Here is a 14,917-nt window from a genome sequence, read left to right as displayed (position 1 = left end):
GCACCGCCTTCAGGCTTTCTAAGGGCGTTACAGTTTTGAAGGCCATAAAATGCCAAGATGGCACAAACCCCCCCCAAATGACCCCATTTTGGAAAGTAGACACCCCTAAATTTAGGTGTACACTAGTGAGACTAGGTAATAAATGGCGGGTGCCCTGAAACTATAAAAAAATAACTAACCAACCAGCGTCACCTGTAACAGTTATATGGTGATCACTGGTGAAAGGGTTAACTAGGGGGCAATCAGGGGGCTTTATGCGGTTGTATATGGGGGTCCCTGGCGCTATAAAAAGCTGCGGCAAACCTAAATACCTACCTGCCTAACTAGCGTCACCTGTGACACTAATACAGCGATCAGAAAAACGATCGCTTATTAGGCTGGGTTCACACTGGAGTGATGCGGGAACGCCACGAATGCGCGGCGGGTTCCCGCATCGCATGCCTCCCGGCGGCAGTTCACACTGCCCTATGCGAACTGCTGGGAGTGTCAGTGAAATGTTAATGACACCCCCAGATCAGTTCGCATATCGCAGTGCGATCTGCAAACTCGGATCGCATGGTGTGAACACCCATGCGATCCGATTCTGCTGCGGACCAAAAAAAGGGTCCCGTGCGAATTTGCGGCGGTTGTGGCGGGTGCTGCGAATGGCTGAACTCGAATCGCACAGAGATCGGATGTGATTTGCACTGCAGTGCGGTGCGAATCACATTCGTTCTCATAAACCGCTGCAATGTGAACCCAGCCTTAGTGACACTGGCGACGGGGGGTGATCACGGGGTTAAACCTTTATTGGGGGGGTTAGGGGGGTACATTAGAACTAAAGGGGGCTAACCCTAACTGCCCTAACAGTTATTACAGTCACAAATGACACCAATGCAAAAAAAAAAACGACATTGGTGTCACTGTGACTGGGGGGCAGGGGTAATTGGGGGGGGGGGGGGGTGTGTGAGTGTGCCTGGCATGTTCTACTGTGTAGTGTCGTGTTGGTGCAACTCTCGATCCTCTCTCCTCGGTGTCGGAACGAAAAATACCGACACGGAGGAGAGATTACATCACTTCCTCTCCTGTGTTTACATTACAGGAGAGGAAGTGATGTCACGGAGCATTTTCATTCGTCGGGAGCGATCGCGAGGGGGTGGCCATGAATGAATGGCCGTCCCCTCGTCCGGCATCGCTCCCGAACGAATACCGACCGCCGCGGGCACTGGGCGGGGGCCCGATCGGGCCCCCAACCCGCGGGAAGGCAGGGACGTACATGTACGCCAATATGCCTGCCCGTGCCATTCTGTCGACGTACATCGTCGTGCGGCGGTCGGGAAGTGGTTAATGGATCTTTTAGGGTGCCCTCCCCAATATCTTATTTGGTTGTCCTTCACTCACCCTAAATTCACCAACACACTGATAAGAGTGATGTGAAGTCGGCCTTTATAGTGTTTGGGCTGAAACTTTACTGAGACCCAACATTGGCCACCATCTTACACCTGACTAGAGGTCAAGCAATGTATTGGAGGGCATTTGGTGGGAGGAATTCCATCCAAACCAAATCCATAAAGTTCAGATCTTCTCTAAACCGCGTTATACCAATATAATGCTGGGCTGTCCAAATGTAATCATACCGTAACCGTACTAAATCATAATATTACTGGCTGTAGATATATAGTGGTGGTGAGATATTCTATTCCTATATAAAGAATCTAGTGATTATAATAATACAATCTTATGTGATTTCTAAGTTGCAATCCTGAATTAACCACTTTCAGACCGGAGCATTTTGCTGCCTTAAGACCAGACCACTTTTTGTGATTTGGCACTGCGTGGCTTTAACGGACAATTGCTCGGTCGTGGCTCCTAAACAATATTGACTTTTTTATTTTATTTTTTTCCCCCAAAAATAGCACTTTCTTTTGGTGTGGTTTTCATTTTTTTGCACTATAAACAGAGCGACAATTTAAAAAAAAATGCATTATTTTTTTGCTATAATAGATATCCCCCAAAAATATATTAAAAAAAAAATATTTTTCCTCCAGTTTAGGCCGATATATGTTCTACATATATTTGGTTTAAAAAAAAAAAAAAAAAAAAAAAAAAACAATAAACGATTATTGATTTGGTTTGCACAAAATTTCTAGGATTTACAAAATAGGGGATAGTTTTATGGCTTTTTTTTTTTTTTTTTTTTTTTTAAATAAAAATGCCATAAAACTATCCCCTATTTTGTAAAAGCTAGAAATTTTGTGCAAACCAAATCAATAATCGTTTATTGTCATTTTCCCAAGTGTTCTTCCAGGACAGCCCTTGAGAGATGGAGCTCCTCCCATCGACACAGGAAACACATTGCCACAGTTCAAAAGGCGGTCCCTCAGGTCCCTGGTCAGTCATTTGTGTTTCCTCCGTCGGAGGAACATGTTGCCAGGAACCTGGAGGCCCCTCTCAGGGGCTGCCTGAGAACCTGCAAGCCTAAGGGACCGGGTCCTGGTTTATGGCTGCAGTTTGGGTCCATACCTTTTTTTCTTTGGCTCGGGTACCGTCCAGCTGAACCGGAGCAGACCCGTTACCCTCCTCCTTCCAGTGCCGAGGTGGCCAGGGGCAGAATGACGCCGGTTTCCCCCAGGAGTGGTGAGTGGAACCTTCCATCTTCCCTCCTCGTTGCAGGGGGTCGGAGACGCCGAGCGTTCACTTCCGGCGGAACCGCGTCATCACTGCGTGCCGAGACTTCCGGTTCCGGGTCTCTAAGGGTACAAGGAGGAGAGGGAGAGCCAGCGCTGTGCCTGTAAAGCCCGACCAGCGTCCAGCTATACCGGATTAGCGGCGGGATTCGGAGCGTCAGAGGGGGACCATGGAGGCTATTCCCCAGGATACTCCGGCGGAGACAGGCACCAGCCAAACCCAGGTAGGCTGCTGGGCATGCTATTACTCTGGTGGAGTGGTGGTGTTTGTAGGCTGGGCCCTGTAGTACCCCACGGTGGCGGTTTACTCACAGTGAGGTTGTTTGTTAGTGGTGATTCTAAGAGGGACATGGTGCTGACGCTAAGAAATCCTTTGTCTTCTTATTTTCAGGCTAAAGAGATGCCAAGGGAAGACAAGACAGGCCGCAAAAAGTGTCCTAATTGTGGGAATAGGTTGTCCTCTGGCTCTAACAAAGCCCTATGCAAGCAATGCATTGCAAGCTTGCTTAAATCTGAGGCAGATTCCCCTTTAGCAAAGTTTTTGGGCTCCTTTAAAGAGGAAATGGCGTCGACCTTTAAGTCCCTCCGGGAGTTAATCACTGACGTGGGATCAGCTGCAGCTGCCTCCACGAGTAAAACAACTATAATCTCATCCTCACCATGCCTTACAACACCCAGCTCAGGGGAGCCCCGTATGGTCAGGGAGCCTAGCCCCACGTTGATTAGCCCCGAATCCTCTGACACTGACTCGGGTCAGGAAGAGGATCAAGCAGCATCTAAAGCCTCAAAATATAGATTATCTCTCGAGGAAGTAGATGAGCTAATGGGGGCTATCTATGATACGCTGGAAATTGAGGAGGAAGAAACTCAGTTATCCAGACATGATCAAATGTATGAGGCTCTGGGGAAAAAGAAAGCAAGGGTTTTCCCTATACATAAGGTGCTTTCTGACCTTGTCCTTAAGGAGTGGTCTGAACCAGACAAGAAGGTTTTCTTTCCTAAATCCCTTAAGAGAAGGTTCCCTTTTGATGAGAGCCCAGAGGCGGTCTGGAATAAAAATCCAAAACTAGACGCCCCTCTGTCCAAAATCTCAAAGCAGGCTGATCTGGCCTTTGAGGATATGGGCCACCTGAAAGATCCCATGGACAGGAGAACAGACATCGTCTTAAAGAGGGCCTGGGATGCCTCTATGGCAGGCTTAAAACCAGCTCTAGCCACTTCCTGTGTAGCTAGAAACCTGGAGTTCTGGTTATCGCAACTACAAGAACACTTAAAGGCAGGCACTCCTAGGGGGGAGCTTTTGAAATCTTTCCCTATGCTTTTTAAGGCCACCAGTTTCATCTCTGACGCCTCCACGGACTCCGTTAAATTTACGGCTAAATCTGCAGCACTTTCAGTGGCAGCAAGGAGGTCAGTATGGATGAAAACCTGGGGGGGAGACACGGCGTCTAAAACCCGCCTGTGCAGCGTCCCTTTTACAGGAGACTTAGTCTTCGGGCCTGAATTAGACTCCGCCTTAGGACGGCGGACAAAAAGAAAACCTTTCCTGCAAAAAAGAAAAATTTTCAAAGAAAAATTTTTCGTCCCTTTAAGGAACCCTCTAAATCAGAGAAGAGTTCAACCCCCAAAAAACATTGGTCGGGACATAAAGGGAAAGGAAAAGGGGGCATACTGTTTAGCCGCCCCAATCAGGATCCCAAACCCCAGTGACGTCAGGGTTCCTGTGGGAGGAAGATTAAGCAAATTTCTTCCTCAATGGGAAGAGACAACCTCGAACGAGTTTGTCTTAAACATAATAAAAAGGGGTCATGCGCTGGAATTTCACAGCAACCCTCCTTCCAAGTTTCTGGTGACAAAGCTTCCAAGTCACTCGGAAAAGGCCAGGGCCTTACCTTTACTAATAGGGGAAATGGTAGATCAAGAAGTATTGACACCAGTCCCTATTCAGGAACAAGGGGACGGTTTTTACTCGCACATCTTTGTGGTAAGAAAACCGTCAGGGAGATTCAGACTAATTATGAACCTCCGTCCACTGAATCGCTCCATCCGTTACAAGAGATTTCGGATGGAGTCCATTTATTCCATAAAGAATCTCCTGCAGAAAGAGACATTTATGGCAACCCTGGACCTAAGGGATGCTTATCTGCACATTCCAATAAGGGAGGAATGCCAGAAATTCCTTCGGATGGCAGTGCAGATAGACACAAAGGTTTACCACTTTCAGTGCAGAGCACTTCCCTTCGGTCTATCATCCTCTCCGAGAATCTTTACCAAGGTTCTCGGAGAGGCTTTAGTTCCTCTGAGGCTTCAATCAGTCTCAATTATCCCCTACCTAGACGATCTGCTCCTAACAGCCCACTCAGAGAGTCGTCTTTCTCAGGACCTAGAATTGACTCAACTCAGTCTGAGTCGATTAGGGTGGATTGTCAGTCAGGAGAAATCCAAGACAACCCCAACACAGGAGATCCTGTATCTGGGGTACTGGATCAAGTCTGTAGATCAGAAAATTATACTGCCGGAAGAAAAGATTTTGAATCTGTGGCAGAGAATATCTTTTCTTCAATGCAGCCCCAAGTGTACGGTGAGGGAAGTAATGTCGGTCTTAGGTCTTATGACGGCAGCCATTCCAGCCGTACAATGGGCCAGGTTCCATCAAAGAGAACTTCAGGGTTTTCTGTTAGAACAATTAAAAGGCAGAGATCTGGAGGAGGAGGTATCGATCCCCTCAAGGGTAAAACGCTCCCTCTGGTGGTGGAAGGACAGGGAGAACCTAAACAAAGGGGTTCATTGGGTCCTTCCTATCACTTCAACACTAACAACGGATGCGAGCAGTTGGGGCTGGGGAGCCCACCTAGGCTCAAGCTGGGTCCAGGACAAGTGGACCCCGGAGGAGAAATGTTTCTCTTCCAATTGGAAAGAACTAACAGCAATCCTGAGAGCTGTTCTAGCTTTCCACCCCGCAATACAGGGTCACCATCTACAAGTCCGTTCAGACAATACGACGGCTGTAGCATACATAAACAAACAAGGAGGAACCAGAAGTCCTCGTTTGATGTTGGTAGCCAGACGCATTCTCCAGTGGGCAGAAGCCAATCTGGAATCCATTTCTGCAGTTCACCTGAAAGGGGAGCTGAACAACAAGGCGGACTTCTTGAGTCGACAGAGGATTTCGAACCAAGAATGGTCCTTACACCCAGAGGCATTCAATCTCATAACAGCTCACTGGGGAGAACCAGAGGTAGACCTTTTTGCGAGCAAGAAAAATGCAAAGGTTCCCAATTTTTTCTCGCTAAACCCAGGAGATCAACCCCTGGCGGTAGATGCCTTGCAAACTCCATGGACTTTCAGTCTGGCGTATGCATTTCCCCCTCTTCATCTCATTCCGAGGGTCCTAGCAAGATTCCTCAAGGAAAAAACCTGTTTGATTCTAGTAGCACCTTTTTGGCCCAGGAGACCGTGGTTCACAACGTTGCTACAATTGACAGACTGTCCGCCTCTAAGACTTCCCTACAGACAGGACCTCCTGTCGCAGGGACCTCTTTACCATCCGCAGGTCGCCACACTGAAGCTGTCAGCGTGGTTACTGAGGAGGAAATCTTAAGGAGTAAGGGCCTGTCAGACGAGGTAATTGCGACCTTACTACAGAGTCGCAAACCAGTCACGAGAGCTATTTACAAAAAAGTCTGGAAAAAATTCAATAGCTGGCTGAATGGCCGGGACATAAATACGGCTAATATTCTACAGTTTTTACAGGAAGGTGTAAACAAGGGTTTAACCCTAAGTACTATTAAAGTACAGATAGCTGCCTTAAGTGTATACCTAGATGAACGCTTACAGGAAAATCCTTTTGTCGCTAGATTCTGTAAGGCAGTCGCTAGACGCAAGCCAGTCAGAATCACAAAAGTCCCATCCTGGGATTTAGCAGTTGTGCTAAAAGCTTTCTTGGGGTCACCCTTTGAGCCTATCTCAGAGGCCTCCCTAAGGCTTATTACCTTTAAGACAGTTCTCCTGGTGGCAATCCCTTCAGCCCGTAGGGTCAGTGAAATCCAAGCACTTTCCATCAGGGAACCATTCCTACAGATCCTAGAAGACAGAGTCATTCTAAAGACAGACCCTGGGTTCTTACAAAAGGTAGCATCTAGCTTCCATAGGTCCCAAGATATTGTCCTCCCTTCATTTTGTCAAAATGCAGCAAATGAGAAAGAGGAACGTTTTCATTTATTGGATGTGAGGAGGTGTATTCTAGAATATCTTAAAATAACAAATCCATTCAGAATCTCAGACTCACTTTTTGTCCTTTTTTCCGGACAGCGTAGGGGACAGAAAGCTTCAAAAGTAACCATAGCTAGATGGATTAGGCTAGCTATAGCAGAGGGGTATAAGGCCTTGAATAGAGATCCTCCTGAGGGTGTTAAAGCTCACTCAACAAGAGCGTTGTCTGCATCCTGGGCAGAAAGAGCTGGTGCCACCCCGGAGCAGGTATGTAAAGCAGCCACATGGTCAAGCTTTTCCACCTTTACAAGGCATTACCGACTGGACTTAATGTCTAGTCAGGATCAGGCCTTTGGGAGGAAAGTCCTCCAGGCCGTGGTCCCCCCCTAATCTGGTAAGTACTTGGGGATCCTCTCAAGGGCTGTCCTGGAAGAACACTTGGGAAAACTGGAGTTAGTACTTACCGGTAACTCCTTTTCCGGTGGTCTTCCAGGACAGCACGATCCCACCCTTTATTTGATTGTAGTGATGTACTAATGTTATTACCTGTTATGGTTTATATGTTTTTCAGTTCCATCCTTCGGTTCTTGGTGAATGACTGACCAGGGACCTGAGGGACCGCCTTTTGAACTGTGGCAATGTGTTTCCTGTGTCGATGGGAGGAGCTCCATCTCAAGGGCTGTCCTGGAAGACCACCGGAAAAGGAGTTACCGGTAAGTACTAACTCCAGTTTTTTTTTTTTTTTTTTTTTTTTTTTTTTTTTTTTTAAATTGTCGCTCTAATTTTGTTTATAGCACAAAAAATTAAAAACCGCAGAGGTGATCAAATACCACCAAAAGAAATCTCTATTTGTGGGGGGGAAAAAAGGATGCCAATTTTATTTTGGAGCCATGTTGCACGACCGCGTAATTGTCAGTTAAAGCGACACAGTGCCGAATCGCAAAAAAGGGGCCTGGTCCTTTGGCTGCAAATTGGTCCGGGGCTTAAGTGGTTAATCATCTCTCAGTATTTGGATTTTCACATGGTAGCTCGCAAGATTCTGCTTTTTTTTTTTTTTTTTTTTTGATTGTCTTCTCTAAACAGTGTTTGCAGTTTGAACTTATGCACGGTTCTAATGTTTGACTCTACCCTACCTATCATCAAGGCCGACCCCAGCATAAGGCAACGCAGGCGGCCACCTGAGCGTGGCAGGAGGGGGGGCACTAATTTTGGAGATGTGGACATAGGGGCACCTAATCTATGGGGGCACCTGCTTGATGGGGACACCAGATCCATGGGGACTGTGATGGTTAGACCTGATCTGTGGGGTCACTGATGGGGACACCTGATGGGTCACCTGATCTATGGGGGGGGCTCCTTATTGATGGGGGACACATGCTCTATGGGAACACTGATGGGATACCTGCTCTATGGGGACACTGATAGATCAGTGATCTATGGGGGGGCACCTGATCAGATGTCCTGATTGATTGGGGACATCTATGGGGACACTGTTAAATGGTAATACCTTCCCTCTTTTGTGATATGGGAAGGCTTATCATTTTGGGCCTTTACTTAATGCAATGCAACTTTTTAGCTGTTATTCTATCTTTCACTATGTATATCAACTTTTTTAGTAAGGAATATTGAAATGATATTTAAAGATATTTCTTAGGCATGTTTAAAGGTGTCCAGGACGTTGCGCCCCACCCCCCCCCCCCCCCCCCACTGCTGTTTTTATTTTTATAACACTTTGCCTATTAGCCCAGAAAATAGCTGTTTTTTGATTTAACGGATTCAGTAGGTTCACCATCCAGTCTTCTTGGAAGTTCTCCACACTTTGCTTGAACATAACCCATGGCAGATTTGACTCATCCCTAACGCTGCTGTTGTCCCCTTTAAAACAAATATTTGATATAAATAAATGGCCCTAAGAAAATAAAATAAAGCTAAAAGCTACAAAGGCAAATAAAAAAAAAAAAAAAAAAAAATATATATATATATATATATATATAGCCCACCCCAAAAAACACAAACTTTTTTTATTTGGCTTACTGAGGCGAAAAATAACTACCTGCTATTAACAAAATGCTAAGAGGTACCCCAACATTTTGAAATAAATCGGCACTAAAAAACTGTGGGGCCTGTTTTTAGTGCAGTGACTACAGTCAGGCTTGTATGCCACTTTCTATAGCCACAAATACTGTAATTGTTTGAAAAATATATACTATCATGTATACTGTAACACTGAATACTGTTTATAGCACTCTACACTAACCGGTCTTTCCCATTTAACAAATGTCAGTTGTCCTTCACTCACACTAAATTCACCAACACACTGACAAAAGGGTGCTGCGCAGTCAGCCATTTATAGTGTATGGGCTGAAACTTTACTGAGACCCAACATTGGCAAACATCTTACTCCTGACTAGAGGCTGGGTATATGAACATTACCTGAGCCAACGATGGCTCAAGCAATGCATTGGGGGACATTTGGTGGAAGGAATTCCATCCAAACATCCATAAAGTTCAGATCTTCTCTAAACAGTGTTTGCAGTTTGAACTTATGCTCAGCCCTAATGTTTTGCTCTACCCTACCTATCATATAGGGATTTGCCTACACTAAATTTAAATATTTTTTTTCTATATATATATATATATATATAATGTGATGCTTTGCTCCACAATTAAAATGTAGATACGAAATCAGAAATGAGCAAAAAAAGTGTGTTCTAATATGTCTGTCTTCTTTCCTAGGACACGAGTCAATTCCCCAGAGTGCATCTATCAAGTCTGCCTCTTGATTATCAGGTGATCAAAAGGACCTATGCAATTCCCACCTCGGCTCCTATAGCAAGTGAAGTCTTCTCATCGGGTAGAAGACACGAGGCGGCACTTGCTGTAGCTCCTGAATGGACATCATTTCCTCTGTTTGCCATTTGTTTTACAGTACTCCTTGTGTGGTTTTCTGAAAGCATTTCTGCTTTCCATGGCACATGAAGGTATTTTAGAATGTCCATGGCTGAGCACCTCTCGGAAGCATTGAGGGCCAAAAGGTCCCAGAACATTTTCCTGGCTTCAAGAGAAAACTTCTTCCACTTTTCTGGTGCCAAGGTCACATCCTTTCTGACTTGCCAACAAGCAAAGCTCCTGTAAATTGGGTCCCGACCCTTTGCTTCATTCCAAGGGAATGATCCAGTCAAAGCTGCATAGATCATGACACCAAAGGACCAGATGTCAATGCTTGGGTGTAGAAGCAACTGATCTCCTTGTTTCAGGCTACACAGTTCCGGAGCTGTGTATGGTATAAACCAGGACAAGGATGGCGCTTTGGTTCCCTGGAGCTTTGCCAGTCCAAAATCTGCCACTTTGATAGTATTACATTCAATGTCCATTAGCAGAATATTGTCCAGTTTGATGTCACGGTGGACAATCCCTTTGCTGTGCATGTATTCCAACGCACTCGCTATCTGAGGAATGCAGCGCTTCACTTTATCTTCATTTAAACCAATCTATAAAAAGAAAACAGAAAAATGAGTTACTAGATGCCAACATGTAAAAATGTATTCAAATAAGAAGCCCATCTTATCCATCATATGGGGGCATGGAATATTAGCTCAATACACTCAAAAAGATGCCTAAAAAACATGTTTTTATACAAATATGAGAGTCCCCCATTGCTGGTGAAAGATCCAGGACCATCATTCTCAACCTTGCTTCATAGCAGAGAAAGTTGCATGCCTATAAATCAAATGATACACAATCCCTCCAACTCACTGTAATGAGTGGGGAGTCCTTAAACCTCAGAAATACTTTAAAGAAATTAAAGACAAAGATTTAACCTAAAGATTATTCATTGTTTTTATACAAACTTACATTTTGCTTTATTAGGGAAAAAAGAGTTCCAGCTGTTGCCACCTCCTGGACAAACACATATGCCCCGTACACACGAGCGGACTTTTCAACATCCAAAGTCCGAAGGACCGAGTCCGTCAGACTATCCGATCGTGTGTGGGCTGCAACGGACTTTTGATTCGCCAAAGTCTGACGGACTTTAGAAATGAAGCATGCTTCAAATTTTCCCGAAGGAACTCCGCCGGACCCGGTCCCCTTCGAAAACTCCGCTCGTGTGTATGCTACTCCGACGGACTAAAACCGACGCTAGGGCAGCTATTGGCTACTGGCTATGAACTTCCTTATTCGAGTCCAGTCGTACGTCATCACGTTCGAATCCGTCGGAGTTTAGTGTGATTGTGTGTGGCCAAGTCCGTTCGGCCGAAAAGTCTGTCAGAACTCCGTCGGAATTCCAGCAGAACTCCGACGGAACTCCTTTGGAAGTCTGTCGGACTTAAGTCCGCTCGTGTGTACGGGGCATTAGTCTTTGCTTGTATGAAAGGCAACTTCATGTGTCCTGATGATGTTGGGATGACCATTGAGGCCGACAGACATTCTGTATTCAACCAGGAAGTTGTCCATTGGAACCTTCTTCTTGCTAAGCAGCTTCACCGCCACCAACTGACCTGTCAGAGAAAATAGAATTAGTATTGTGAACCGAATGCAGAAGCTTGATAAAAGCCCATTGAAGTGTACCAGAAGCTTGATGAAATCTACAGCAGTGACTCATTTAAGATGCATAATCATCCCACCAAAACTGGAAAGGAGGGGCGTTTTTAAGAACTTCCTTTGAAAGGTACTTGGAAGAAACCTACAAGAACGCTGCTTTAAAGCAAGGTTAATGCTTTGTAAATGCTTCCTATACACAATGCTCAGGATAATATTCACCATCTGAAGTTAAACTATTTTAAAAGTGGCTACAAAGTTGTCCTACGGTTTGCCTAGAGAGGAACAATTCTATTGAGTCTTGGGTCTGGGATGTCAGACTCCTGGTTTTTTTTATTTATTTATTTTTTTCCTTTAAATCATTGTTCCATTAAGTTTTGGTTTTGATGGCTCTGATATGATTTGGAAATACAATTAATACTAAGAAGGTATTTTCTTTAAATGAATTAAGTTACAATGTTTACCTGAACCCCGATGTCTGGCAAGGAGGACCTTTCCATATGAACCCGTCCCAAGTTCTTGGATGGTTTCAAAATGTTCTGAAACTTCCATCATCTTCAGGTTTTCGGAGGTCTGGGTGATGAGTTGAAGGACATGCCTTGCGGTGTTCTTGGTCACCTCCTGGATATTAGAAGCCATTCTGGAGTCACAACAAAAAGGAAAATACAGATTAGTTTCTCTGGACCTAATTATGATGACAAACAGCATCAAACATCCCTCTGAATATTGCCCAGCATCTATGGTCAGGATTTTATAAGAGTATGTTTCCCAGTTGGGGAGATATCCTATTCTCTGTCTTCCTCGATGATGGATACATATGACAGTTAAAAGCTGACAGAAATTACAAACCAAGAAATGGGTTTTGGTTGAATCTGATCTCTAAACTACAGCTCTTGTAGAGAGCAACTGGTCAAAAATAACATTCTAGTTAATAGAGGTGCAAATGTCACTGGTATTGCAACAATAAAGCATAAGAAAAATTAAATAACACTTCCGTGTAAATTAAAAACAAATTTATAATGGTGGAATTTGAAACCCAAACTAGTAAAAAAAAATCTTAAAAAAAATTGGATTTTGCTTTCATACCCAACTGATTGCGGAAATTACCAAATAACCTAAGATTTTACTGTTTTTAAAGTGGAAGTAAACCCATGGATTAAAAAAAAAAAAAAAAAAAAAAGGTATGCTGGGAATGCTAACTGCACATTGGCTATGCTCTCAAACTATCAAACCATCCAATGGCTGGTGTCATAACGAATCACATGTGCAGCACCATAGCAGTTGAAGATTAAACAGAGGCAAAGATGGCAGCTTCCTTGGCTGAAAACGATAGGGGGGTTTACTTCCACTTTAATTTTACTTCATAGCTATATGAAGACAGAAGATCTCCATGTATGAGGTTGGTTATATAAAAAGAAAATGAAGTATTGCAAGATAATGTGTATTTCCAATCCGTGTATGAATCTCTACTCTGCCCATAAATGAGAAGAGAAAAAAATAAAAAATAAAAAAAAAATAGTCTAAATTTTAAAGAACATTAAAGTGTTTTGTCTATTTAACTCGCTGCTAAATTATCTGTTACAAAGAGTAGACAACAGGTTCTAAAAAAAAAATCCTAAAAGGAAACTAAGGTTTTAAATGACTAACCTGATAAAATGAAGGTGCAGATGGTATCTCACTGGGTCTTCACTAGTGGAATCTTTGTAGACTTCCCAATGTGTGAGTTCTTCTTGAAATAGTTGCGGGATGAAGTAGTCACTGGAAATACAAACTCACTTTTGCTTCAAGTAAAAGTAAGATCAGTATGGACTGGATATACTGTGTGGGGTATATATGTGAGAAGAGGAGTGGCTTTTGCTAATTGATGGGAGAACCTGATTGGCCAACTCATAGGAGCTGCTCATTAACATATGACTGGAGACTTTGGAAAGAGATCTAGAAGGGTGGAGCAGGTAGTTGCATATCAATGGGGTTTGTGTATTCTGTGTTTTGTTTTCTGGAGGGTTGAAACCTAAACCTGAAAATTAAGTAATCTGAAGGATTTTACTAAATATTATGTAATGGAAAAAATAAAAAAATCAAGCCACTACATTCCAAATATTCTAAAGTCAAATACGTTGGCACACTTTAACATTGTAAAGTACATATTTAAGATCATGTATAAGTAAACGCATACATTCTTCCAGATACAGATCATAAATATAGTATACAATTGTAAAAGTAACATAGAATTCTATTTTGAGAAACTATATAAATGGGAGGAAAAACAATATCAATTGATGTATAAAGGTTGACATTCTTCTTTGAATGGGCCCTGAATCTGAAGTTATTCTTTAACTACATTAATACCGGGCACTCGCACCCCATTCCTGTCCAGGCCAGCTTTCAGCGCTGTCACTGTTTAAGTGACAATTGTGCAGTCATGCTACACTGTACCCAAACAGAATTTTTATAATTTTGCTCTCACAAATAGAGCTTTCTTTTGGTGGTATTTGATCACCTCTGCATTTTTATTTTTTGCTAAACAAAGACCTAAAATGTTGAGGGGGGGGGGGGGGGGTGGGAGGAGTGGAGTTTTTCTTGTTTTCTGATTTATAAAATGTAGTAAATAAGGTGTGTGTGTTTTTTTTTTTTTTTTTTTTCTCTCTCATGCATTAATGAGGTGGCACTGACTATGGGCACTGGTAGGCGGCACAATGAGTGGTACTGATGGGCACTCATGGGTGGCACTGGTGGGTACTTATGAGTGCACTGATAGGAGGCACTTATGAACACTCATGTGGCATTGATGGCACTTGCAGGCATTGGGGATGGGCACTGATATTTCCCTGGTGGTCTAGGACGGCATACCTGGTGGGCAGGTGTGGTGGCACCCTGGTGGTCCTGGGTGGGCATCTGAGGGGTACTGCACTGATAAATTATCAGCACAGACCCCCCCCCCGTCAGAAGAGCAGCCGATTGGCTCTCGTCTGTCAGACGCGAGTGAGGAAACAACGATCAATGGCTCTTTGTGTTTACATCATGATCAGCTGTGATTGGACACGGCGGATCATGTGGTAAAGAGCCTCTGACAAAGGCTCTTTACCGAGATTGGTGTAGCGGTGTGTCAGACTGACACACCACACCACCAATCGCCGTGATGCGCACACCCCTACTGGAGGGCCATCATATGATGGGGGGGCGGGATGCAAGTGGTTAAACAGCAACATCTTCACAAATGCTTTGCAGACTCTTGTGGTGTACACTAATCGTATACAAGCGGAGGATTTACATTGCATTACTAGTCACTTTTAGTAGAATGGAACTGCTAAGAATCCCCCCCCATGTGCTCCAACATTTATATGTTCATTGGAGAGATCTGAAGGAACTTTCCTTGAAATGATATATTTGTGTCCTTACTGCCACATTGTATTTACTTTCCACAATCTGTCCACTTTACTCTAAATGTTCACTTTGATATCGCAAAACAGAGTGTACCATTGTGACAGACCCAGATCACA

At 43.9% G+C, this 14,917-nt stretch overlaps 1 protein-coding gene across 1 annotated transcript in view; it reads right to left on the bottom strand.

Annotated features, from left to right (window-relative positions):
• Positions 1-12,056, bottom strand: part of LOC143997987 (ribosomal protein S6 kinase alpha-5-like) — a 29,293-nt gene extending 17,237 nt beyond the window's left edge. The window contains exons 1-4 of the mRNA XM_077493787.1: positions 11,882-12,056; positions 10,635-10,669; positions 9,698-10,369; positions 8,668-8,753 (exon numbers count right to left, since the gene is read on the bottom strand). Of these exons, the coding sequence (XP_077349913.1) occupies positions 8,668-8,753; positions 9,698-10,369; positions 10,635-10,669; positions 11,882-12,056 (968 nt within the window). The remainder of the gene's footprint in view (positions 1-8,667; positions 8,754-9,697; positions 10,370-10,634; positions 10,670-11,881) is intronic.
• Positions 12,057-14,917: the final 2,861 nt, after the last annotated feature.

Source organism: Lithobates pipiens, unplaced genomic scaffold, assembly GCF_037356315.1.
Source record: "Lithobates pipiens isolate NorthernLeopardFrog02 unplaced genomic scaffold, aLitPip1_a1.2 Scaffold_19, whole genome shotgun sequence".
In the NCBI taxonomy this organism is placed as follows: domain Eukaryota; kingdom Metazoa; phylum Chordata; class Amphibia; order Anura; family Ranidae; genus Lithobates; species Lithobates pipiens.
This window is presented reverse-complemented; position numbering and strand designations above follow the sequence as displayed.